At 40.9% G+C, this 26,898-nt stretch overlaps 1 protein-coding gene across 1 annotated transcript; it reads right to left on the reverse strand.

Moving 5' to 3' along the window:
* Positions 1-5,076: 5,076 nt before the first annotated feature.
* On the reverse strand, positions 5,077-26,898 carry tmem164 (transmembrane protein 164). Its single transcript, XM_083902349.1, has 6 exons — positions 26,274-26,898; positions 19,537-19,586; positions 13,147-13,213; positions 11,146-11,224; positions 8,487-8,587; positions 5,077-6,472 (listed from the first exon to the last, which is right to left on the reverse strand). The coding sequence occupies exons 1-6, from the start codon at positions 26,709-26,711 to the stop codon at positions 6,266-6,268; spliced, it is 942 nt and encodes a 313-aa protein (XP_083758475.1). The 5' UTR covers positions 26,712-26,898; the 3' UTR covers positions 5,077-6,265.

The following is a 26,898-nucleotide window of genomic DNA, read 5'->3' on the forward strand; positions in this document are numbered from 1 at the left end:
AAAACGACTGTTTTTGTACATCAAATTAATTCTTTTCAAAAGAATATTTTGGATCTAGTTTGAGAATTATTTTAGTGGTTTTCTATGTTCTGAATTTTTGAGACACTGACTTCTATGACGTGTCACTGTACAAAATGACTTTCTTCTGTTGCAGTGGCCTGATGGGCTGGGAGGGTTACCTGGTGTAACTCCTCATACCAACTTTTATTTCCGTTCAATTTTTGGATCTCTTTTTTTTTTTTTTTTTTTTCCCTCTGCTTTAGTAACTTGAAAAATGTTGATGGAATAATATGAACTGGGAAATCTTCAAATCCATCCCCTGTAGAGCTTAGACCCTTCCTCTCTTCCTATTGAATTGCTGTTAGTGTGACAAGACTTGAAACGGGCATTTATTAAGATAGTATGAATCCAAAAAAAAAAAGAAATAATAAAAAAAAATACCCCACACACATACAAACAAAAAGAAAAGAAATAAGCAAAAAAAATTGCAAAAGAAAAGTGGGGAGGCTTGAAAGAATATATATAAGTGGGCTATCTGAGTATGTAAGCAATGGATGTGAAGATAGTAGTTTTAAACATTGTTATTACCTTTTAAATCATTTATTCAATAAAAAATACAAAATCAACTGAAAAGAGAACGTGTTCTGTTTTTCTTTCAGCACGCACACACAAGACTTTTATTAAGTAAAAAGATAAGGGAGCATGTTCATTTTCGTAAAAAAAAAAAAAAAGCTTTGTGAAATAGACTTATTTAGATTATTTACACCTGTGTCACAGAGGTCACACAGGTCACACAGGTGATTGTGATCAGCCTGATTGAGAGTCTGGAAGATTGTTGCACAGTCTGCTGACAGTGAGGGTGAAGGGCTGCATATTTAGTCGTGATATAAAGTAGCAGTAATTGTGCAACAGAAGTCACAAAAACAGTTTCTCTTTTCTTTTTGTGCATAAAAAACGAGCCGAGTGAACATTGAACTGTGACGTAAAACATTTTGAGTACTTTTTGCTCAGATGTGTTTATATAGTTGGTGAAAATCAGATTGTTGTGCTGAAAAAAAAGGATATAAGGCACTCTATATTGCCAAAATGCTCTGTGTGCTAAGAGTTAAAGGTACATTATGTAATAAATCTAAAGCAACTGGCCATAAAATCCTCCTAATATGTCACACAGACTCAGGAATAATGTTCATTTAACAAACTGAACTCAGCAACAACAACAGTACAGACAAAATATTTGAATTAAAAATATATATTTTGCAGACTGCAAATCATGTTTATGTTTTGAAATCATGTTTTGGCTTGTGGCGCCACCTACCGCCGTCTACCAATCATTGCAGTCAGTAGAGTCTCAGCTGCTGAGCAACCACAGGTTGCCAGTTACGTCAGAAAATGAAACCCAAAAGACCTCGGTATTTTGAATTGGAATGTAGTAACACTAAAGTTACACTAGATTGCAGTAAATAACATACTAACAACTATAATTAAGGTAATTTATAGTGTTACATTACCCCATTCTTTAAAATAGTTTTTATTTATTTATATCATTATGTTAGTAATAGTAAAGCACAGGCTACACCCAGGTGTATACCATAATAAGGATATGAAAAACATTGTTTTATACACTTGTATACTCAAATACCACTAAAGAAATCCCTCGGAAATGTCAATTAGGGGTAAAAATTAACAATAAATGATGAGTTGATACTTAATTATTGCTGCTTTGCGTTTTGTTCTTTCAGCACACCGTTATATATTCAGTGGTTGTCCAGTGTGTGTTTGTCTATTTGCATGTGTGATGTTGCTGCTAACTCACTGGGAAGAGAGTAAAATTTGATCCCCAGGGTGACGTCCTGGTGCAGGAGAAGTCTGGACAGGTGTTGCATGTTAAAATAATTCACTGCTCCTGTTACCTGATATTCAGTGCAACCGCACACCGGTGGTCCAGTGCTGGGACTGAGATCACATTCACCCAGTACTTTCCTCTGCTCAGTCAGAACTGCCTCTGAGCCTCTCCATCTGTCCGAATCAATGTTCCCGGCGACGGGTGAATGGAACGGAGAGAAGTGGCAGTGGTGTCGTTAAAAAAAAAAAGAAGTCCTTTTCTCGATCTCAATTCACTTTATTTCACCGGGGGATTTATATTGTCTCGTGTCTCGGCTCCATTACCCTGCTGTCATTACTTCACATCTCCTCTGGCTGAGGATTGTGTGTGATTCGGTGCTGACCAGCACGGCGGCTATAAGAGAGAGCCAAATAAACATCAGTGTGTAACAAATGGAAAACGTGTCTGTGTCCCTGTTTTATACACACAGAAAATGAAATGCCAAAACAACTCTGAAATCTTGAGCCTCGTTTTCTGCATTAACTCCTAATATGGACATCCTGGAGGTTACATATTCGGCTGATGAGTTAATTAACAGGTGTCAAACTGCCGGCCCACGGGCCATATGCGGCCCCCCTCCCACTTAATATCATGTTATAATGAATGCCCACGACCTCAGCGTCTTTTAAACAGAGTGTTTCGCTGAGGCACAGCTGCCAGCGAGGTGATAGAATATATTATACTATATGTTTGTTAGCAATGCTAGCAAAGTTGGGTTTTACGGATTCAAAACAGCGTGACCATGGCAACCCATTCGCCACGATACAGGAAGTGCCCTATAACTTCAACATTGACTGTGTTCCACCTAATTTCCTGAAACTTGGTGGGAAGACCATGGCCTCAACTCAACAGGAAGTCGGCCTTTTTGAATTTCGGCATCCTTTTTGGCGATTTGCGAATCTACATATGTTCCTACAAATCTGTGTAGGAGCAATGTTAGCAAAGTTGTCGAAAGGTTTTGCGGATTGAAAACGGCGTGACCATGGCAAACCCATTCGCCACGATACAGGAAATGCCCTATAACTTCAGCATAGATTGAGTTCCACCTAATTTCCTGAAACTTGGTGGGAAGACCATGGCCTCAACTCAACAGGAAGTTGGCCTTTTTGAATTTTGGCGTCCATTTTGGCGATTTGCAAATCTACGTATGTTCCTACAAATCTACGTACGCAAAGTTGTCAAAAGGTTTTGCGGATTCAAAACGGCGTGACCGCGGCAACCCTTGTCGTTTTGGTGAATTTCGACCATTCGCCACGATACAGCAAGTGCCCAAAAACTAAGTTGTTCCCCCCACTTCTTGTTCTCTAGGCCGGTCCCCTATTGACCACACTCGACGCTCATTGGCCCCCAGGTCATTTGACTTTGATACCCCTGAGTTAATTGGAAACAGGTGTACTCCCGCCGCAGGTGAGCTGATTGCATGCTGGAGATAGAAGCAGGAGGAGGCAAGGCAGGGCACAACAGCGACGTGACCGTGACGTCTGACACAAGAATCAAACCGAACAATGCCAAACTGTAGATCAGTTAAAAAGAAGTTCTGTCTCACTCAACACTCAATCTGTTAATCTCTAACATTTAAGCAAGGAAATGTCTAAAATGTCAACATTAAACCGAGGAATCTGGTGTAGTTAGCGACAGCCCTGCCGAAGTAGTGAATGATTCTGTGAACAAATCTACTTAATTAACTGAGTCTAATGTTTCAGTCATACCGAAAACAACTGCTGTACAAGTCACTAGCTGCTAGTTTGTGCGCAGCGCGTATAAAACGACATCACTTTCATTCAGTCGAAATAATGGAAAAGGAGGTCCTCGTTTGAGGAAAAAAGGCCACTTAGCTTAGCATAAAGACCAGCACCATGAGGTGTGGCCTAACTGGTAAAACTTATTTGTTTAATAATTTACACTCACAATGGCCAATTATTTTTCACCACAGCACACACAGAACCAGTTTGAGACACGGGCGTTCACGCTCACTAAAGTCCACGTAGCAACGTAGCTAGGTGTTTTCGGGGTTAGCTGTTGAGCCACTGTTGCCTCTGTCAGAAAGCTCATACTGTATATGTGTTATTTTGTGACGTCAGTGTTGCAAATCCTTTGTTTAGATTGACATAAGGAAGCAGCAGTAAAGTAAACCAGCATCTCTGGTGTCATCATGATTTTCTCTATGGACTGTGGTGTACAATTTATTGTCACTTTACCCCACGGAGAGGGAGTGAAGTATTGTTTTTAGTAGCTCGGTGTGTGGTTGTGGTTATGAATCCACTCTCGCACTTGCCAACAGGGCCGGCCCAAGGCATAAGCGCACTAAGCCGCTGCTTAGGGCCCCGTGACCACTAGAGGGCCCCAAGAGCAATTAACTTAAAAAAAACAAAAAACGTTTGGATTGCTGTAGTTTATTTAGAATTTCTCTCCCCATTTTTACCAAATCTTTTTCACAGTTTTTACATAGTTGTCAGATGTGATTATTTAACTTTATATTTTATATATAAACCATTTTTATTACCTTGTTCCGGGTGCCTCTGTTGATTTACAGTATTATTTAAGTGTTTGTTTATGTTATCTATTTTTCTGTGAGTTTGTTAATCTGGTGTCTGCTTCCATGCAACAAAAAGTTCTCACATTTAGTTTTACAATTGTATTCGTATTCATGACAGAGTATAATAAGAAGAATACCTTTAGTATCGTAGGTGTGTGAATGATCAATAATCATTATTATTGGCAGTAACAGAGGGCCCCAAAATCTAATTTTGCTTAGGGCCCCATGGAGGCTTGGGCCGGCCCTGCTTGCCAATATGACCAACAGAGGCTTGTCGTGTGAATGGGGTGAAGTCTGGCATCTCAGATTGCCTTGTTATTGCTGTATATCAGGGTTTCTCACTCCTGGCCCTGCATGTTTTAGACGTTTTCCTGCTCAAACACACCTGATTCAAACGGTCAGCTCGTCAGTAAGCTCTGCTGAAGCGACCCATTTATTTGAATCAGGTGCGTTGGTCCTTTTAAGAGTCACTGGTCGAGCCGTTTACTGTGGAAGTGGTAACGAAATAAGATAGATATTTATATAGATATTTAAAACTGCAGTTTTTAATGTAAAAAAAAGAAAAAAATTGTCACATTTACATGAGAACTGGTTCACTTTAATTGTCAACACAGCACATACGCATGAACTGATGAAAAATACAAAAGTGTGTCCTATCCCTTCTTAACAGTGAAGTACAGAATATGCTACAGTTAAGACAAACACGTCCCTTATATATGAAATGCTACAACCAGACTAACATATTACAAATTACAGCATTATAGTTATTTTTTTTTTTCCTAATGGAGAGTCAACTGATGACTCAAAGTGACCTCATGCAGATCATCCAATGTTTTTTTTCCGTCTTTTTTCTGAAACTGACGTGTGTCTCGTTGCAGATGTGGATTGCAGTGGTGGAATGGTGAATTCAGGATTCAGTGCAGGATCTCGACCAATAAAAATTTGTCTTCAAGTGTCGCGATTAGCGTTAACCCAGCACAGAGACGCATTTTGCCATCATCTGCACACATTCATCCAAAATTGTCCAATAAAAAACAAAAAAAAGTCCAACCTCTTTGACAGAGGTCATAACAACGTCCCAGTGTAGAGCCATCCATTCCCTCATAATCCCAGTATGTAGTAAATCCTGTGTCTCCTGGAATGATGGGAGGGGGAAAATGGCTGCAGACAGAAACATGAAGAGGCCACTAAGTGAATACATGAATTCCTAACAAATGCGACGCGTGTGTGTAATCGAGTGAAAACAGAGGGACGAGATAAATACGATTTTGTTTTTCAGTCACAACTACACGGAGACGTGATCATACGTGTCAAACAAAAAAACAAAACAAACAAGCAATGATATTTACAGCAGGCCACATTCTATAATAAAACAAATAAAATGGCGGCATCACTAACATAACATAGATACATAAGCATAACTACTTCACAAACAAGTGAAATTGCAGATCAGTGATTTCCTGGTTCCAAAAAAGGCAGTGTGAGAAATCGACCCACGCAAATATACGTACAGATTTCTGCTCATAAAAACCAAAATAGAAAAGAAAGAAAAAGGCTTGATCTGGATGTGACTCCACCATGCTAACTGCCAACTACCAGCCTAAAAAAAATGCCTACTACGTTTTTTTTCCCCCCACGCAGGTACTGTATGTAATGGATGCAAGCAGAAGACTCTAACATTAAAAACAGTGACACATTGATTCACTGGCCCTGAACAGCTCACGTGTTTCAGTAAAACAAGACGGTTACATTTTTAAAAGATGCATTAAAATGTTTAAAAAAAACAAAAAGGAACCGCACGAGCAGGCGTTAAAGAGTGAAAGGTCAAGTCTGTGTCAAATCAACGTTCAGTCCACTTTCTTGCCGCGCAGACGCAGAGCGTCCAGGAAGTATCTGCACACGGAGCCGGTGTAGTGCGACAGCAGCGTGAGGAGCTTCCCGTGGACCAGGGTCAGCATCGTCTGGTGACCGGTCGCCCACACACGGTACCACTGGCCGTAAAACGGGTCAGACACGGCCGGACATAGCATGTTGTTCAGGTTGACTTCAGTCGCCTGTGTGGGAAACACGAGAAACGCAGGGTCAGGTTAGAAAGAAGCAGCTTACATGGTTATATATGCAAGGAAGGAAGGAAGGGAGGGAGGAAGGGAGGGAGGAATGAAGGAACAGAGGAAAAGTAAGTAAGTAAATAAGTCAGTAAGGAAGGAAGGAAAGAAGGAAAAGTAAGTAAATAAGTAAGTAAGGAAAAGTAACTAAATAACTGAGTAAGGAAGGAAGAAAGGACAAAAAAGTATGTAAATAAGTGAGTAAGGAAGGAAGGAAAAGTAAGTAAGTAAGTTAAAAGTAAGGAAGTAAGGAAATAAGGAAGGAAGGATGGTTAAGTAAGTAAACTACCCTACGCTGTCGGGGGCCGACACGACAGCAAGGGGTATATCCGCGAACTTGTCCAATCCTCAACTTTCCAATATACCCAAAGTATACGCACTCGCACCTGCCACTAACTGTTTTAATTAATTATTAATAAATTCAACAAAATAACTGTTAAATATTATGATATAATGCTGACTACACTTTATACATGTTCAAAGTATCCATATAAACTGGATATTGAACACAGAATACCTGAACTCATAAATTTCTCTCTAGTTTTTCATAAAACTAGTTAACCTATTATACCTTGTTAAATATTATGAATATTAAAATGCTAACCACACCTGCCATATCTTCAAAGTGTCCAAATGTCATGAAAAAACACACTATGTTTATGAAATTTCATGAAAAAGCTACAATATGTTCAAACTTTCCATTCAATGCATTAATAAAGAAATGGAGGCTTGAATATTTTTTATATGATAATTAATACATTTATATTATAATGTAATAAATATTATGAATAAGTGCTAAATAAACCCATGATATCCTCAATGTGTCCAAATGAGCTCAATAATAAAGAAAAAATGCCTTAACTATTTTTTCTGTGTTCACTAATAAGTTAACCAGTTAACTTATTATGTAACTATTACCAATCATAGCCAAAGTAATAATGATTGTACTTGTAGATAGTTGTTACATGAATCATTGTACAAAATTTGAAGGCAATATCTCCATCAGTCTGGAAGATAAAGCCAAAAATGTGTTTTTAGCATAATAAATAAATTAATTTGCTAATTAATAATAAAGGTACAAAGATAGGGATAATTCTCAGGTGGTATGTGATGCCCATGCAAAATTTGAAGCCAATACCTGCAATACTTTGGAAGATACAGGCGAAAATATGGTTTTTATATCTTTAATTAATTAATTAACTAATTAATAATAATGGTAGACAGCTCAAAATCAATAGGGACCATCTACAGGGGGTATGTGACCCATAAAAAAAATAAGAAAATTTAATCTCAAACGCCTTTCCAGTTATCGAGTTAACGGCTAAAATCTGCGGACGCGGAAGACGACGCGGACGCGCGAGACCGATTCCATAATATCCGCGCGTGTTTCTCGCGGATATAATAAGTAGGTAAGGAAGGAAATAAGCAAAAAGGAAGGAAGGACAGACAAGAGAGTAAATATGGAAGAACGTAAGGATCCTTCAAAAAAGTAAATAAATAAGTGAGTAAGGAAGGAAGTAAAGATAAGTAAATAAGTTAGTAAGTAAGTCAGTTAGGAGGGAAAGGAGTGAGTAAGTAAGTAAATAAGTAAGTAAGGAAGGAAGTAAGTCAGTAAGTAAGGAAGGAAAAGTAAGTAAATAAGTACATAAGGAAATGCAAGTAAGTAAGGAAGGAAAAGTAAGTAAATAAGTAAGTAAGGAAGGAAAAGTAAGTAAGGAAGGAAAGAAGGAAAAGTTAGTAAATAAGCAAGGAAGGAATGAAAGAAGGACAGAAGGAAGGGAAAGCAGCTGTGAAGTGTTGGATTATAAATCAATGTATTCATGTTTGCTGACCACACTTGGGTTTGATTTAACTGCTCATCATTCTCCTTAGAAATAACAGAAGTGATGCTGTATGAGATGCTGGTGAAATAATGTCACATAGTGAAGTGTCAATTCATGGCCAGCAGAGGGCTCTATCTTACCAGGCCAAGGAGCTGCAGGAAGAGGAAGTGATAGAGGAAGAGGAGGCCGGTGGAGAGGAGCGCCCACCACATGTCTCCGAGAGGCTCGGGCTTGTAAACACCTGCAGAGACAAACATCAGGCACTCAAACGTGATTCAGATTGTGAAGATATGTTAGCAAGTCCCAACAGCTACAGAGGGCTTTTTGAGGACTTTCAAGACTTATCCAACATCCAGACGACTCCAGCCTAAAAACTAAACTAAACGACTAAACCCTAAAAACTGAAAAACAACCCTGAAGGCTCCAAGAAAACTCCAGGCCAGTGTTTAAGTCTGGATGTGCAGAAACGGTTTCAAACTATGGTGCATTCACGTCCAGATGGGTCCATCTTGACCATGATCTTGACTTATTAGCTCCTTCAACACTTTCTTTCAGGTGTAGTTTCACCTTGTAGTTGAATAAAACAAAATACAGCAGCAGCAGCAGCAAAAAATGACTCATTACATTTCATTCAGCACAGTCCAGAAATCCTGCTGCTTGTTAGATTAAACCTTGAGCTATATTTTCCCAGGACAGGACAGGGCTATATGAAAATACAGATCAAACACTCGTCATGGTCTGACACTACTCTGATTAAAATGGTTTCCTGAAATGTTTTTTTTAATTTTATTTTATAGTGATTGATGTACAATAAATGCTTTCGTGCAAGCCAGGGTAATGGCTGACAGGATGTTGACAGCATCACCAGATGGGTAATGTTCAATTTGGGGGGGGGGGGCTAAATCTGACCAGAAAACGGAAAATAACAAGACATCTATTAAATATCACACATACATATTAGTGTGTAAGACTTTGGTGAAATGGAATATATTATAACTATCACCTAAATGTATGAATTGCTGTTTTCCTTGTACCACATTGTACGTTGTATTTGCGTCACATTCGGCAAAACACAATACTACTGAACCGAATGCTATTGCCATACAGTCCCATACTTCCCTGTTACACACAAGCTAAAACAAGAGAGGAAATGTTCTGAGGACCAGTAACGGAAAGTGGCGTCAAACTGGTTTTTCCTGTTTCATATACTTCTGCTACAGTAATTCAAAGAGGGAAAATATCAAATGTGGACCCACTGGTCAGTGAAATCAGGAACACGAATATCTCCTTTCATTCACCTGCAGTGTTATGTTACTGATGAACAATGGGGCTTTTCTTTGCATTCCTGTGCTACACCCTGGATATTGTCTTTGACGTGTACTTTAACTTCTTGTCAACTCCAGATCTGAAAATCTGGATTTTGTATGAACCTCAACAACATACGCATTACACATACTACTAAATCTATTTCAACCTATGTCCTAGTTAACATACATTTACATTTTACAACACAGTTGCCTTCTGGGGGCTGCCCCGGTGCATCCATCCAACATCTGTCCTCTCCTGCTGTTTGCCTTAAGGTGACTCTAATGACACATGAGCAGCTGGGAATGTTGTACATGCATCGACTGTCATGTGGATGTAAATTTAATATATATATAATACTATATAAAAATACAGTACGTAAGTTCAGAAGTGTGGTTGCATGAGGTACTGACTTTATGCACCATCCAGGAAGCAGTTTGAGACGCACAGGCTGCACACTTGAAAGAGACGGAAGTCAGATTTGTGTCATGTTGTGTGGTTTACAAAAAAAAATAATCCTAAAGCTTTTAAAATAGTGCTCTGCCGGTGGTGCGCAAAGAATTCTGGGATATGGTTGGCGGCCACGAAGGATACACAAATGCATCCTTCACAAACTGCGACAGCCCATGACAAATCCACACTTGCAGCCTTGACTATCGAGACACAGAGAAACTATGTCACTGAAAACATGGCTGCCAGCAAGGAAAGCACATTTTACCCACTTACAGAATAAAATCTATGCTCACTTAATTCCGTGATATCCAAAGAATACGTTTGAAACTTTGACTCGCTGTTAAACGCCTGCAAAACGAAGTTTCGATGACTCACACCAAACTCCATAGAGAAAATTGTCGTTTTTAGCTCACTGGAACACAGTCGTTGAGTAAGATTGTGTCACTGAGGCAAATCCGAACAAAACACCTTTGAAACGCAGTAAGAAAATAACACACTGTTCTTACTTGTGGAAGCAGCAGATGATTGACAACGCTTATGTTCCTATTATGTAAAAATCGCTGATTTTCTCTATGGAATTTGGTTTGGGGCTATTGTGTCATTATCTCAGGAACACACCCTTCAGAAAATCTGAACTAAATCATTCATACAAGTTTTTGTCTGTATTTATTTTCATAATAAAATGACTGACTTTGATAGGTGGTACAAACCAAAGTCAAAAATATTCTGAACTACTATGAAATATTGATAACCCCCAACAACTCTGATATACAGCCTCCTGCAGACACACTCTACAGTGACCTATAGTTATTACATGCACAGCACTTTAGGCGTTTTCCAAAGGTCAAAGTAAAACACGGTAGAGCGACGTGACTTCTTACACGTCCTTCTTCAGTCATCCCACAACCACACAACATAAATATGTTTAGAATAAACACACGGAGATGAAATGGGACGCGTCGGGAGTATACAGTAACCTCGCCGAGTAAGCATTATGTCAAGGTCATGTCAACAACACGCGGAAACGAGATCGACGCCTACCTCCTTTCCGGAAAAGGTAAAGAGGCACCAGGTAGAGCATGGAGTGCTGGATGTAGTAGATCTCCTTCTCAAAAGGCAGCTGTGGAGAAAAAAAATGAACAACACACAGTTAAGATATGTGTAGACTCAGGCCATATTGTATTATGTTGTTATTATGGTAGTACTGTCATTTATAATGCTATTTTATCTATTTTGTGTAAATTTCTTTCTTTCAAGAGCAGGTCAGTGTTTTTATTTCATAAGAAGCCTCACATGTACCATTTTCGTTCACATACATTCTTTACGATGCCATTGGTGTCAACTTTTTCAAATGCGCAAAGTGCTCTACGTGGAGGGCTTAATGGTACACCCATTGTATTCCGATAAGAAGTAGGTCAAACTGCTCTTTGTCCGTTTAGAAAATGAGCCGCAAACCTCTCGTCTTTCAGACAAAGCTCCCGAATGCGTAACTGAAACTCTCCAGGTTTGGAGGATCAGATTCATCCAGAAAGTGGGGGTGCGAGTTAAGATGTGACGTTATTCATTTCAGCGACTTCACATTCATTTCAGTTTCAGTACGTGAATAAAAACGGGCTCGAGAGAGAGAGGAAGTCAGATTTGCTTTTGACTCTTCTTCAGCCACAATTCTACGACCAGTGAAAGGAAATCACGAGAGTAACAAGTTAACAAATGGACTGGTTTAGCAACAGTCCTGGCATAATATGACTCATATTTAAGGTTTAACTTAGTGGTCACAAACCCTATTTTCAGAAAGGTAATTCACTTGAGCCGTTATTAAACAAACGAAGCTTCTGACTCATTGTGATGGTTAAATGTCTTGTTGCTGGGAGACTGGGGGTCGTCTCCACTGCTCTTAATCCCTCTGTTGGTGGAAAAACCAACTTTACAAGATCTCCAGAATCAGGAAGTCAAGTCTCGCTATGAGATCGATGCAGCGACGGTGTTATTTTAGACATTTCGCGGAGAATAGCGCTGTTGGAGGAACGCTAGGGAGAGGGGCCACAACAGTGGGGATAAAGCGGTGGACGATGGATGGATGTTTACGGTGAAAAATCAACCAAGCTTGTAATGTTCCGCTCCAAGTATTTTTTACCTGAAAAAACGTTACAATAGCGCCTGAGGGCTCAATATTCACACACACATTCAGCAGCAGTTTCTGCCCTGGGCCTTTACACAACAGGATTCTGAATCCTTTCACAGTATTATATACTGGAGATGTTAAAAGACTTGTTGTCCTTGAACTGATTCTCTTATGAAATTTCCCCCCCCCCAAAAAAAGAGAACTCATGATCCATTTATACACAGTTTTCATGTTCTAACCCGTTACTGTTTAACCTGCTTAATGTGGAACCTTCCAGAACAGAATGACTTGTATAACCAGTGTTATGTTTGCAAAATACACTGAAAATCTATCCTTTCGTCTTTTATCATTTAAATAAAGGTTCAACCGATTGAACAAATTACAGATTTTTGTTTTTATTGCACTTTGAGAAAACTTCCCTGCAAATCGAGTTTGTAAAAGGAGATTTATGACGATCTGACTCTTTTGTTTACCGTTTCTGCTGTGAAATCTTTTTTTTAAAGCACGAGCTGACATTTGCGCAGCGAGAACTTCAATCATCATATTAGAACAGATTTTTTTTTCTGTCCAAACTTCACTAAAAGAAGCAAAATTCGATCATCGATCAAACTCACAGTTTATGCCACTTGGGTCCAACACTGCGTCTTATACACGTCAGAATTTGTTCTACAGATTCACGCTCCAGTAGAGCTCGATTTATTTAAACATCTCATTCTTCTGACAAGAAGAAGATGAAACGCCACAGCTGAGTCTCTTAAATTGCACCAAAGCTAAAGGCAGAGCACTTTCAGTCGTGTTGAGCTGTCAGAAAAAGATGAAGTGTGTGGATAATGATGAGAATTTTTGTCCATTTCAGAAACAGAACACAGGCCTGCAGAACACTGAGATCAAATTTGCAGCAGTTACTTCCTGTTACTTACCAGTCGAGTGTTGACTACAGGGAATACTAAAGCCAGTAAAGCACCATTCAACATGTGGACCTGCAGCCTGAGAACACACAGGAGAAATAGATGATGATGATAATATTAACAAACATGAGACATTTAAGGGATAGTTTAGGTAGGTTGGAGGTACTGACAGTGTTTGGTGAGCCAGGAAACAGCTTGAGATATGAACAATACTCTCATGGCAGCCAGCAGGGACAAATGAAATCTGCTTTCCCACCTATCATTTCTCAAGAATACATTTGCCGCTTCACTTTACCTCACTGTTAGACAGAGTTTCCTGGCTAGATACTGAAGTTTGTTAAAACGGACCTAGACCGGAAGTACCAATTAACGCTGTTTTTTTGGTGTGCATCTGCGCCATTACCTCGTTTATGAAGCCCTGAATGTTCGAAACAAACAGTTCCGCCATTGCTGAGAACGCTGTGTTGTATTGTAATCTCGGGCTCAGTGAGATCTCTGAAAAAAACCTGTTCTCGTTACGCAACCAGCATTTTACGCATCCGGTTGCGTACATTGTACTGCAGAAGAAGAATAAAGTCCGTTGTGGAGATGTCTCACTTGCGACAGCGTCTTCTGACTCCGGGTCAAAGTCGTAAAAAAGGACTGTGGCGGGGAGTCGTGACGAAACTATTTTTAAACATTGTTAAAACAATGTTTTGATAATGAGCAGCAGTGCATCCACCGTTCCAGAGGGGGGAGCTGCGCTTCTGAGAGCTGGTGTGCTAATCACGTCACTTCCAGGTATTGGCCAATCACAAGACAGTTGAGAAAGCTCTCGTTGGCTGGCCAATCACAACACAACAGTCTGTCTTCTGGGTGTGAGATTTCAGTCTGAAACAGCGTGGCTGACTAGAGCTTCAGTGAGGAGAGATTTTTATAGGCTCGTTTCCAGCAACTAGGAGGTTTTTGACCATAAAAACAAGTTAGTAGACCTCTATAACTCACATATACGTGCGATAAGACCACAATATGGGAGCTTTAAACATTCACCATCCTGCACCAAAGTCTATAGATACAAATCAGTGCATTTAGCTCACTAAAGATAAGATAAAGGGAGATTAATGCATGTTTTCTGGATTTTTCCGTCTTTTTTTTTTACCGATCCACTGTTCGGGATTGTTTGGTTTGGTGTCGTCGTGTTCATGACTCTTATGACCCAGTGATTACACATGTCAAGTTTACTCACATAGTCCAACACCATAGATACAATTCGCCTGGTAGGGGTTTCAGTGGCCAGTAGTAGGTCGACATTACATTTAGCTCGCTTGGAACCTCCAAAGGTGCTGGTACTAAAAAGGTACCAGGTACCATCGCTAATGTAATACAGAGAAAAAAACTAAACTAATAGAGTCGAGCCGTGCTCCAACTGTGAGGTGGAATATTTTCAAGAAAACCTGATAAGCCTGACTCCCTCCACCGTATTCGAGATTATGAGGAAGGTTTTATCATTTTTTTTTTATCACGTTCCACATTTCATTGCATTCCTGTCATATATTCTTGAGTGATTAGCGATGATAAGCAGAGAGGAACAGGTGGAGGACATTGCAGAGGAGGTTCAACAATAAGTGAAGCCCTCCCTGGCGCCTTTATACGTCATTGGCTCTCAGTCTTTTCTTCAGTGTTGAACCGTACCAGCTCCAGCCTGACCAAACTGTACTATTTTACTCTGGTACCCCAAGAAAAGGGTGCCCAAAAAATGGAATACATGCCGTACTGTACCAAACCAGATCATTCCAATCGGTAGTAACGCGGCTGAATGTACCATACATGCATATAATGTAGTGAAAATCTCGACACTGCTACGACTCACAAATCAGACCAAATCCATCATAATTAATATGGTTTAGATTGATTTTCGTCTTTAGTTCAAACACTCTGCAGCTGCCTCCATCTTCCATTGGGAATTGGGTTACGGTTAAATGAGTATAAATGTGGTCTCTCTCTAACCACGACCTATTTCAGGAGCCACCGTCTATAAAAACTCAGAAGTTAATGTGTCAAAGTGAGGGACCTACATCAACACGTCTGACCGCTCCTTTTTTTTGTCAAATGAGCTGTTGTGACAGCTGAGGTCACTGACAAAACAGCAGAGCGGTGTAGAAGTGTCAGTTCAGATAAGCCCGACTGTCGCTCTGAAAGCCCTACAACGGTTTTTCGGGAAAACTGTCCGCTTCATTCAAAAAAATTCACCACGTTTATTGATCATTTGCACTCTTTGGCCAGTGTTTTTTTCTCTGTTCTCAGTTCTCGTATTTGCAAGTCTACTCTCTGTCACAATCAATACTTGGATGGAGAAGAAGTGAATCTAATGCTGTTGTACTGTGGAAAGAAACAGGGATTTTCCAACACTATAAAATATTAATAATAATAAATTATAATTCTTTGTCCATATGCGTACATTTACAGCAGTTGCTGTTCCTTTCAGTTAAGCTGCTAATAGATTACAGTTTACAGCTGTATTAAAAGAGCCATATTATACCCTATTTCTCCAAGTTAACCTAGTTCCCTAGTGTCCTAATGAACATGTCTGTGACATGCTTTGGTCAAAATAACTTAAGGACGAAGCACCACAGCAGTTCAATCGCTCTGCCAAAACAGCCCTGTTCAGAACACTCGGTTTTGAGTGCCTGTCTCTTTAAATGCAAATGAGACAGGAAATGAACCACAAAGGGCTATTGGGAGCTAACGCCAGTTAGCATTTGGAAAAGCCATCATTTGCCGACTCTAGCCGCGGCACATTGCCGTCATATATAAATTGTATCCACTGGACACGTAAAATCCTCTGAGGCTGGAAGTTTGTGTAGAACTCTGTGCTGCACTGTGGAGCCAAGAATAGAAACACTTTGCAGATTTCCGGATACTATTGCCCTTAGCAGCACTCTCGCGTTTTTTTAGGGACAAAGCGGAGCTCCGCGAGACAACAATTCCAGGAATTTAGCGCATTGTGACGCCCCAGTGAGTGCGGAAGTCAACATCACGTGTTATCTCCTGTACTTAGACTGAGGAGGACCACAAAAACATAAGTGAGTCATCTTTTTTCGCACTTCATAGGGCCTCCAGAGTCCCAAATATAAAGATTTAAATGATTAAAAAGTTAGAAATACTTTAAAATGACAACAGTATTTCATGTATCACATCCTAGAAGAGGTCATGAATTCCATGACCTCTGAAGCCTATGGTTATCTGTTTAGCCCAGGGGTCTAGTGTTGTGTTGGTCAGGAGTGATTCGTTTGAAAGTACGAATCATTTGAGTGAACGAACTGAATGGGATCACTTCATGAAGTGATTCGTTCCATTTTTAGTTCAGTTGAGCTCAGCAGCGAGCGTGGCGGCCGGGAGTGGAACTGCCGGGTCCTGTGAATCACTCGTGAAGTCATTCGCTGACGCCGTCGCCGTCACTCACGCGTGAATCTTCGGCAAACTACGCCAGCCAACGTGCGCCGAGCGCCGAGCGGGGAGGGAGAGGGAGTGACTGTGACTTGTGTCTGCCCGGCCGTGCTGCTGTGATTCGTACACTGTCAGTACACTGACTCACTCATGATTCGCGCGTACGAACGAACTGAGAGAACAGAAAGGAGGTGAACTGACACACAGAGAACTGGTGTACTGACACTGAGGTACGAACTGACACACAGAGGAGGTGAACTGACGCTGAGAGACGAACTGACACACAGGGAGGAGGTGAATCGACGCTGAGGACATGAATCTCGTCCGCGCTGTCACTCACTCACTCTATGACCCGCGGCGCGCACGTACTGCACTCAGGGAGGAGGTGAGTCACGTAGCGGGGCACTGGGCTCCTGCTTAGAACTGAACAATTCGGTAAACAAATCTTTTGAACGAATCATTTTAATGAACTGATTCAAGTGATTCAGTACACGCAAATGAACTGCCGATCCCATCACTACAGGGGTCGGCAACCCGCGGCTCTGGAGCCGCATGCGGCTCTTAAGCCCCTCTGCAGTGGCTCCCTACAGCTTTGAATTTTTTTTTTTTTTTTTAATTATTTTTCATTTATAGCTCACTAGAAGCTTTTTTTTAGCATTTTCCCCACTCGTGATGGTCACAGCTGTGTGGACAGCAGGCTTTTAGCCAGCAGGGCGTCCTGGGGACATTAGACGCCCTAAATACGCCCTATTGTTCCCCCGGTAACCACCGAAACGATGTCGTGATGATGCGCGGGTATAGACAGACGCATGCTGGATGTAGTTTTTGCCATCACGCGCCTGTCTATACCCGCTTAGAGTCTGTCCAAGATCAGTTTGGAACACCACAAGATTCCAACAAGATGTGAGTACACGGTGGATCATCACCTATTAAATGCTGGAAAGTCTCTTTGCGCAAAAGCGAAACTTGGCTGCAGCTGCAGCGCGCAACTCCCTGCGACATTCTCTTCTCTCTCTGCCTTTGAGCAGTTAACTAAAGAGATCCGCTCACCTGATGCATCCGTTATTCCCTTAATTACAGCGCTAAAGCATCTTCTAAAGAAAGATTGAGACCACGGAGTAAAAACAATGAAAAGTGCGCTCTTAATCGATCCTCGTCATAAAGATCATTATGTATGTGTCATATATGGATGTGTGGATAAAACTGTGCATAGAAAAAAGGCCCGCACCAGATGAGGGGCACCCTCTATAATTGCAATGCCTTGACTTTAGTGATGTCAGTACACACAGTCCCAGCCATAACAACAAGTTAGATTTAAAAAAATTAAACAAAAATAAATTAAATGTTACAAAATTGGCACAATAATTAATTTCGGTTTTTCAATTTTTTTTCATTTTGAGTTACTTGCCCTTACTTCATGAGTCACCATAATGGTCCTTCAAAAAACCTCAGAATGCCCCATTTTTACCTGAAATTTTCAATTTTGGGGTCTGCGTTATCTTCATTTTAAGGGTCAAATAGGTTTTGCGGCTCCAGATGAATTTTGTTTCGGGGAGAGGGGCCAAAAATGGCTCCTTTGATTGTAAAGGTTGCCGACCCCTGGTTTAGCCGTTAGTCTTTTCTGACTAGAAACTAGAAACTGAACTTTCTACACTGCTCACTCTCTACTGCAGCAAAGTCCTTAAAATGCCACAATTTTACATGAAGGCACACAAGAGTCATTCATCAACTGCTGCATCCATCAGTAAATTAAAATGTGTTGTTTGTGAGGTGTGTAGTAGTAGCAGACCAGCAGCTCCTGTGTCACCACATAAGATAAATTTCTTCATGGACTTTGGTCTAGGACGGTAAATAATTTACAGTTTTCAGTTTTTCAGGCGTCCCCAACTAGGGACAAAAGTTGAAAATTAGCAATAGTTTTCTATTGTGCTTATAGTTTAACTCTCTGTACAGCACATCAGTTGCATTCTTGTATTGCAACTATGTTAACTATTGTACCATAAGATACCATATGGCGCTTTTCCTCAATATAGTTCCTACGCGACTCGGCTCAGTTTTGTTTTTAATTTTCCATTAGGGGTAGTACCTGGTGCTCTGGCAAGGTTCCAAACAAACTGAGCAAATGTTATGACGTCCGACACAGGAAATCGGACAATGCAGATTTTACGAGGTGAGCCTCTTGTTAACTTGCTAAAATCAGTTTTCCCTAAATTTAGTTTGTCCCTGATGGCAGCCATGTTTTCAGAGCGAGCCAGTGTCTGTGTTTGAACCATTTATGGCACAAAGTATGTTCCAACTTCCATTTTTATTTTTATCCAGATGAATATAAAATGCAACATTTATCCAAACACCAAAAACAAGGATAGAAATAAATGTACAATTTCTCAATGGAAATATCAATGACAAGTGCAGTGCGTTCATAGGGTGGATAAATATGTCTTCTCTGAACTGGCTCACTTAGCTGTTTTCCCAAAACGATGAGTCGTTCATATAATGGAGGCTCTATTTTTATTTTTAGCTGGGTACTTTATGTCCATTTCAGATAAAACTACAGACTACAGACTCCCATGGGCTCTGGTAAAGTGAAAGTGACCCTGTTTGTTTGCATTTGTTTTTTGCGTAAAAACCCACATCCCAGAGTTCCCCTCTGGCAAAGACACAGAACCATTTCTCCTGAATAATTAACTTCCAAGACCAGAGTAGTCATTGAGGAGAGAAGCCCATAAAGCCCAGTTAATTCATTACGATAAAACTGTACAAAAAAAAAACACATTTCGCTCTCCAGAATTGTTCTTCTAATTGCAATCAGGGAGGCACATTTAATTCAACATCTTGTATTCCAGATTTGCAATCATGATGGGTACAATAGGCTGAAATGGAGAATGGTGATGACTCGAGGCCCTATAATTATGTATGACAAATAGTTCTGTTTCACAAAGTATAACAAAGACTTGGGTCAGAGGTAAATATACTCACCGGAATACAACCATGGCGGTTTTACCTGGAGGGCAGGCCAGCAGGAAGATCTGAGGAGGAAAGAACAAAGAGAAATGAGAAACTGTATTATCATGTTAACAGCTTGAATGTGTCAGGTGCTCCCAGTGTTTACGCCTGTAATTAAAAGCACAAAGGAACACATTTCACAAGTTAATAATATATTTCGATACATAGGTTCTCAACACACTTGGTAGCGAAGGGAGAGGCGACGGATGTTCAACTGGAACATGCAACTTGAAGTTACACACTTTAGTTGGGACCAAAGCAGGTGAATGTGAACCTCTCTACATGTTTGCTGAACAGGAAGTGTTATACCGGAACATTTCCGTTTATATTCTGTACGAACATCGATGAACAGTGTCAAGCGTTTGCAGTCTTTGGTCCCTACTAAAGTGTAGAAACCAATGTGTGTTCAGCTCCTCCAGATATTTAGCGGACCGCAAATCATGTTTTGGCATGTGGCGCCACCTACCGGCGACTACCAATCCTTGCAGTCAGTAGAGTCTCAGCTGCCGAGCAACCACGGATTGCCAGTTACGTCTGAGCTACAATGGCGGAGAAAACGAAACCTAAATGACCTTGGTATTTTGAATTTGAGTGTAGTTAGCTTTTTGGTCACATTCTTACATATGGCGCCTTTAATGGAAAAATATATTTTGACACATTTTGGCTTTAAAAAATATTGCGCCTCGATTTGCGATTTGAAAATTGCAGTTGGGTGTATTGCGATTTCAATAAAATTTTGATTAATTGTTCAGCCCAACACACTTGGTAGTGAAGGGAACATGCAACTTCACCAGTAAATGTTGTGTTTCTCTAAAAATCACAGATTAAATCCGAGTAAAGTTGACAAAAAATTAAGAAAATAAGAAGCTCCAGTGAAATGCTACTGTATTATATATAATGTCAGACAACTTAAACTTAGTATTGACACTGCTACGGTTTGTTTTAGTACTGACTTATTATTTACCAGAAGCAAACATTTGTAAAGTTTTGTTCAAATAAATGCATCTCCTGTGTGAGTCATTTCATAAGCTACCAAATCCCACAGTGTTATTACTGCATCAGGATGTGCTGTGTTTTGTGGGTTTGGCATTTCCTGCCATCTGCAGCCGTGCAGCTGCTCTCATTGTTTTAACTGTAGTTGCATTTGAAGTCAGACGACAACATTAGAAACAAAAACTGTTAAGCGTTCCACCTTGACTAATACATAACGTCTTGTGTGTTTACGGGCAGGGGTGGTTACGAATATCTTCAAGTTACTGTTTCCAACATGGGTTTTGGAAAAGATGACAGCTCGAACATGGCACAGTCAGCGTTGACTACTACGAACTTAAAAAAAGTGCATGGGAAACAAATGCAGTTTCTCTTTTTCAAACATATGGTAGAAAAAAAGTGGTTGAGAACATTATTGATTATGAAGTAAAGAATGAAAACAGCTTCTTTCCAGTTAGTATAACTCCTCCTCAAATGGTGTAAAGATTTAAAAACATGTTCACTCATGAGTAACTTCACCTGCTCCTACACTTAAGCCTTTAGTCAATACAAAACAGACTCACATGCACACTTTAGTTGGGACCAAATCAGGTGTATGTGAACCGCTCTACATGTTTGCATTTCCGTTTATATTCTGCACAAACACTGACTAACAGCGTCAAACGTTTGCAGACTTTGGCGCCCACTGAATGTTGATTACTGGTGAAGTTACACACTTTAGTTGGTACCAAAGCAGGTGAATGCGAACCTCTCTACATGTTTGCTGAACAGGAAGTGTTATACCGGAACCTTTCCGTTTATATTATGCACCAACACTGACGAACAGTGTCAAACATTTGCGGAATTTGGTGCCCACTAAAGTGTATAAACCGGTGTGTGTTCAGTACCTCCAGAGCAGAGGACGTTGACGAGTTTTACATGATTTGAAACTTAATTATTAAACACTTAGCAACTTAGCAGCAGGTGATTAGTAACACAATTCCCTGTGGGGTGCAAGGGTCAGAAGGGATAATTTTTTTAAATCAAATTACAGGCACTTAGGCAGTCGAACACAGATTCCTCCATTTACTTTACACTCTGCACCATAGGAATGTAAAACACTGAAAAGATCTTGACTAAAAGGGGCAAGATACATCCTTTGTGTTCTTGTTTTATTCCAGAACACAGGTATTTTCCCACTCAGGGCTTATATTGTGTGGGAAAAACAATAGCAATATGAACACTGTTCTGTGTTTTTGGATATGGGATAAAACGCAATTCCTTTGCTCCTCATAAATCAAGTTGTCTTTTCTCAGTTCCGAGTTAAAACAGCCTTGACACTGTTGCCGCAGCATTAAATACACAGTTAACTCTAACGGTAGCTTCTGTATCAAATTCACGACCGTGATTAAATTAATTCGGCGGTGCAGCAGGCTGAAGCGTAACGCTAAACTTCTTTCCCCCGTTAACGGATACAGTTCTGCAAAGTCTTGACCGTCCTTCACATTTTGTATCTTCTCAAAATATTGAACGATTATTTTCCTCATTTCTGCCCGAGCGAGCGCACAACTGTAACCACATAATGAACTCACAGGATGTGAGGGGGAAAAACCCAGCAGAACAATCTGCTGATAAATGTGGCTGTAATGATAATGCCGATACTGTCGTCTGTACAGATACTTTGTGTTTGAGTGTAGCTTTGTAAGAGCATGGTACTTCCATTTAAAGGCAAAATCTCAGCATATTGCAGACAAAGTCCTGAAGGTTTATTGCTGTGGTTTTATGCTACTTATCACGAACCAAATCTGACCTATACCATAAATGATCTAAATAATCACAATCTTCAGTCTCACTCCTTGTGAGATCCACATGAGAAGAAAGTACACTTGATAAGGTGGTTGTGTGTCTGATAAGAGCTCATTTATCAACATGCATTTAAAAGGTGGATACACCTGTAGCAGGTGATCAGTCATTTGAACACTATGTATTTGATGACGTTAATCCCTGTGTTTATGGAGCGCCAGTCAAGTCCATGAGACTCTAAGGAGACGGTAACAGGAAAGTAAATTGATCTAATTGATCAGTTGGACATTAGTCAAATATGATTGCACTAATGTTACAACTCCGGTTCCATGCGGAGGAGGAAGACATAACAGACATCCGTGTTGTCACATACGAGACATGAGCTCATCAGTCATCAGACCGTGAACCCATTAACCCCAACTGAGGCTCTTTCTTGCTTGCTTTGGCCATTGCTCACCTGTTGTTTCTGATGTTTGCAAGGACTCCACCACTCTGTGCATGATGACAAACATGCCAAATATGTTATTCATTCTCATGTAATATTCATATTTTTCATTTACTGCAACGCCGCTTCCAGGCAGCTATGACCGAGAAAGAGATGTAGAGTTGGAGTAGACTGTGTTTATTATTGATTATTTATTAATAATTCAATGTGTAGTACAGATGTATGCAATTCCATTTTCAGATCAGCTCCATTTCAATCACCCCTGGACATAAATCAAGTGAATAAAATTCACTTTATTCTGCCTAAATTCAAGATACCCTTAAGCCCAATGTATACTTCTGCGTAAAGTGCTCTACGTAGGTTACGGCGACCCCTCTCTGTCGTCTCTGGGTGCACGAAAGTGTCCGTCACTCTGTTCAGGGACAATGGAGATGGCAAGGGCTGTGATTGGTCCTCAGGACAGGACGATATAATGCTGCTCTGTGCCGGCCACAGTGCACACCAAGCACCCACAGAGGCGGAGCTGATCACAGCTGACAACGTCGCTACTATAAATACGTCATATCTTAATACACCAACCACATGTTTAGACTCTAAATTTAGCAAATTTCTCGCCTCAAATGATCTTAAAACTGCGTTCCGGGACACAGAAATATATTTATTTCGGGTGAGAAACTGTTTCAATGTTATTCAGCTGCAACAACAACAACAGTCTTTCTCTCTGGGACGCCATTGCTCACTGTAGCAAGAAGCACAACAACCTTGCGTAGCGACCCCTACTGATTGGGCGGAAAATTGCAGTGCGTATCCGTCACCATGACGGAGAACTATGAAGGCTCGAGGGGTCTCTGTGGTTACGCAGTCAGATAACGCATTACGCAGTCGGACAAGTATACTGTGGCCTTTAGAGTGGGTAATCACAATCTGAACCTTGAATAAAAAAAAGTACTAAAACTACATGACATTATCGGGCATGGAAGGTAACAGTGTAATGTGACCTGCTTGACTCTACATCACGTGTCAAACTCAAGGCCCGGGGGCCAGATGTGGCCCGCCACGTCATCTTATATGGCCCGCGAGTGATTGATTGGTCTTAAAAATCTGTGTTAAAATAGGTCTATGCTGCTTTAAGGCGTGCGTTGACCATAAACTACATTTCCCACAATGCATGCCGATTGCGTTACCCGCAAAGTGACGGCACCAAATATGCATGACGCAACGGGTGAAATTTAATAAGTAAGAAATACAGAAAGTTATTTAGCAATATGTTACAGAGTAGTTACCTTTATTTTACATTATATTTGATTACATTTAATCTGTATGACAGTTATATCTGGCCCTTTGAGGGTAAACATTATGCTGATGTGGCCCTCAGTGAAAATGAGTTTGACACCCCTGCTCTACATGGTTCTCTAGCTGCTGCAGACATGGGTGTGTCCGTTAGCAGGGGTGTAGCTGCAAGTCTCAGCAAGCTGCTCAGAAAACAGCAGTTCGTGTGTGTAAATTTACACTAAACCTCCCCCCCCCAGTTTGTTTTTGAGCTTTAGGTCGTAACTGTAAACTGTAACCAGAATGACGTTGTGTCTTTTCATTCTCCGCTTTGGGTTTTGCCAACGTCCAACCAAGCACATGCTTCCCGTCTCACCTACTTTAACTTTATCGTACAGTTCAAGCTCCAGCAAGTCCCTGGCCTTCTTCCCTGTAATAAGTAACTCCTGGAAGCCTTTCCCTGCAGGAGCCGCTCTGCTGATAGAAACAACACCTCCTTGTTAGCAATTTTCAGAAGTGAGAGAATGAGAGAGTGTGACGACCAATTATACGCTTTTCCAGTTCCTCGTGTCATATAATATCTCAACCTTGGTCGGCCGCCATCGGTCAATTCTTCATTACAGCCAGTAATTTTAGCAATGTACAATGGTTATCACAGGACCTCCATGCGAGGTTAAATACCATCAACATCAATACATATTTCTCGTGTATGATCCAATGCATTAAAAACGCAGTTGGCTGCGACCCTGTTACCGTGACCCGTGGTGTTCAATCATGCACCGTGAAGGTCAGACGCACAAGTTCTGCAGGACAGAACTGCGCAATGGCTGCGATTCAGCCTTAAAGCGTGGAGGACGACACGGCAAAAGACATCACCCACTTTATTTCCGATGCTATATCACTCAATTACTGGCTTTCTGTGCAGCTTTACACCCAGTTCACACATCTCCAGACATAACCAATAGTTTTATGACCGGCAGGTTTTGATTGGACCCCTGTCTATAAGAGTGATGGAGTAAAATAAAAAAGGCTAAAACTAGGCAAGTGCTCTCAGGTACACTCTTAGAAATAAAAGTACTAAGTTGAACCATATAAGGTTTTTCAGCTTGTCCTCATAGGAGAACCCTTTTTGGCTCCAGATTTTAAGGTTCCACCTGGAACCCTTTTTGGAGGGTTCCACCAAGAACTCTTTTAAAACCCTTTATTCAGGAAAGGGTTTTAGATCAAAATGGTTCTTACTGGAACCATTAGTGTTACCAAGAACCTTTTCTCGAAGAAGGGGTTTTTCAGAAGCAAATGGTTCCAGGTAGAACCTCAGCCCTTGTAGATGGACCCTTTTGGAACCCTTATTTCTAAGAGTCTGTGTTTTTATAAAGCACATGTCAAGAAATAACATAATACATGGCTTCAGAAACGATGAATAGACTGCAGCAGCCAACTTTACAAGATTCTTGTCTGATAATAAACTGCGTATCATACCGTTTTCTTCCCAAAAGGAATGCTTAAATGTTTTTTTTGGCTTTTCTTGAAGTCATAGATCAAAAGTTTAAAGCATATTTCACCTCCACCGAGGTTGCGTTTCTTGCCAAACATTTGTCTGTCTAACTGTGAGCAGCATAACTGAAAAGGTTAGGGGAAACAAAAAAAAACAGTTTATCCTATGAGACAGGATGAACTTTACTTAAACAACACTACTAATATGTCAGTATTTCCTTTGCAGCCTTTCATCCTTGCACTTTGAAAACCCTGTGCTACTGTGTTTGGTATGAGTCTTGAAACTGTGGGGAAACTTTGGCCCAGGTTTGCACTCTTTGGGTGTTTCAATAATATGGTAATCTGTAATTCTGCACAGGGTAATCCTATATTTGGATATTCTCCTGTGCCAATTGTGTTCTACAGATTCAAGTTCTGTGACTTTCATGTGATGTTACTGTGTGAGGAAGCAGAAAGTCGTGAGGCAACAGTGACTGTTCAATACCAACGGCAGCGTTTCACCACAGGATGAGAGGTTGGGTGGGGTCCGACCATGTTCATCATCATCATCGAAGTCAAATCTAAGATTAATTATCGAGTGTATTGTTAGCTAACTGTGACTCAGTCTGGATGGGAAAGTTTTGTTATGCTGTTCTCACGGTTACCAACCCATCCAGGGTGTGTGTGTGCGCGCACAAATCGCACGTAATCAAAGCAAAAGACCGCTCTAAAAGTGTCTTGTGATCCTCACCTGAACCATGGTCACGACATGGCATGGATTCAGCAGATAGATCAACGTCTTGGTCGCAAATTTGAATCCAACCTCCACTCCAAAAGTCATGCACAGGGCCACCAGCAACAGGTTCTTCCCGAGACTGTCCTCCTTGGTCCGGGCGCAGTCTTTCCCCACACATTTGAGCTCCTTTGACAAGTTTATTTTCCTCAGTGCCACGCCGATCTCCAGCAGGGAGACGACGAGGATGACCAGGCTCTCGCTGAGGCGCTGCTTCGGAGCGATGAAGGCGGCGCACTCGGGCCCCCCGTTGCCCTCAAACTTCGGGTCCACGCCGCCGTAGACCCAGTCTAACAGGCTGTATATGTTATATCGGGACATATTCCTCTTCTCGTGTTGGAAAAGATACGAACAAGATGGAATAAAAGACGCCACACTGACTTCCTGACGAAACATGAACTGCGAGATTTCACTTTCGTGGCTCGTGCCGTGGATCAGAGGTAGACATGTATGTATCCACCAATTCGGTGTGTTGCCCGTGGCTGCTAGCTAACAACTACCTCATCTTCAGCAAGGAACTTCAGCAAGTAGCAGGAGGAGGTTGTGGTTACGATCAGAATGTCCGTGGCTGCAAAGCCCCCAC

The sequence above is a fragment of the Microchirus variegatus genome, assembly GCF_963457635.1.
Source record: "Microchirus variegatus genome assembly, chromosome: 2".
Lineage (NCBI taxonomy): Eukaryota > Metazoa > Chordata > Actinopteri > Pleuronectiformes > Soleidae > Microchirus > Microchirus variegatus.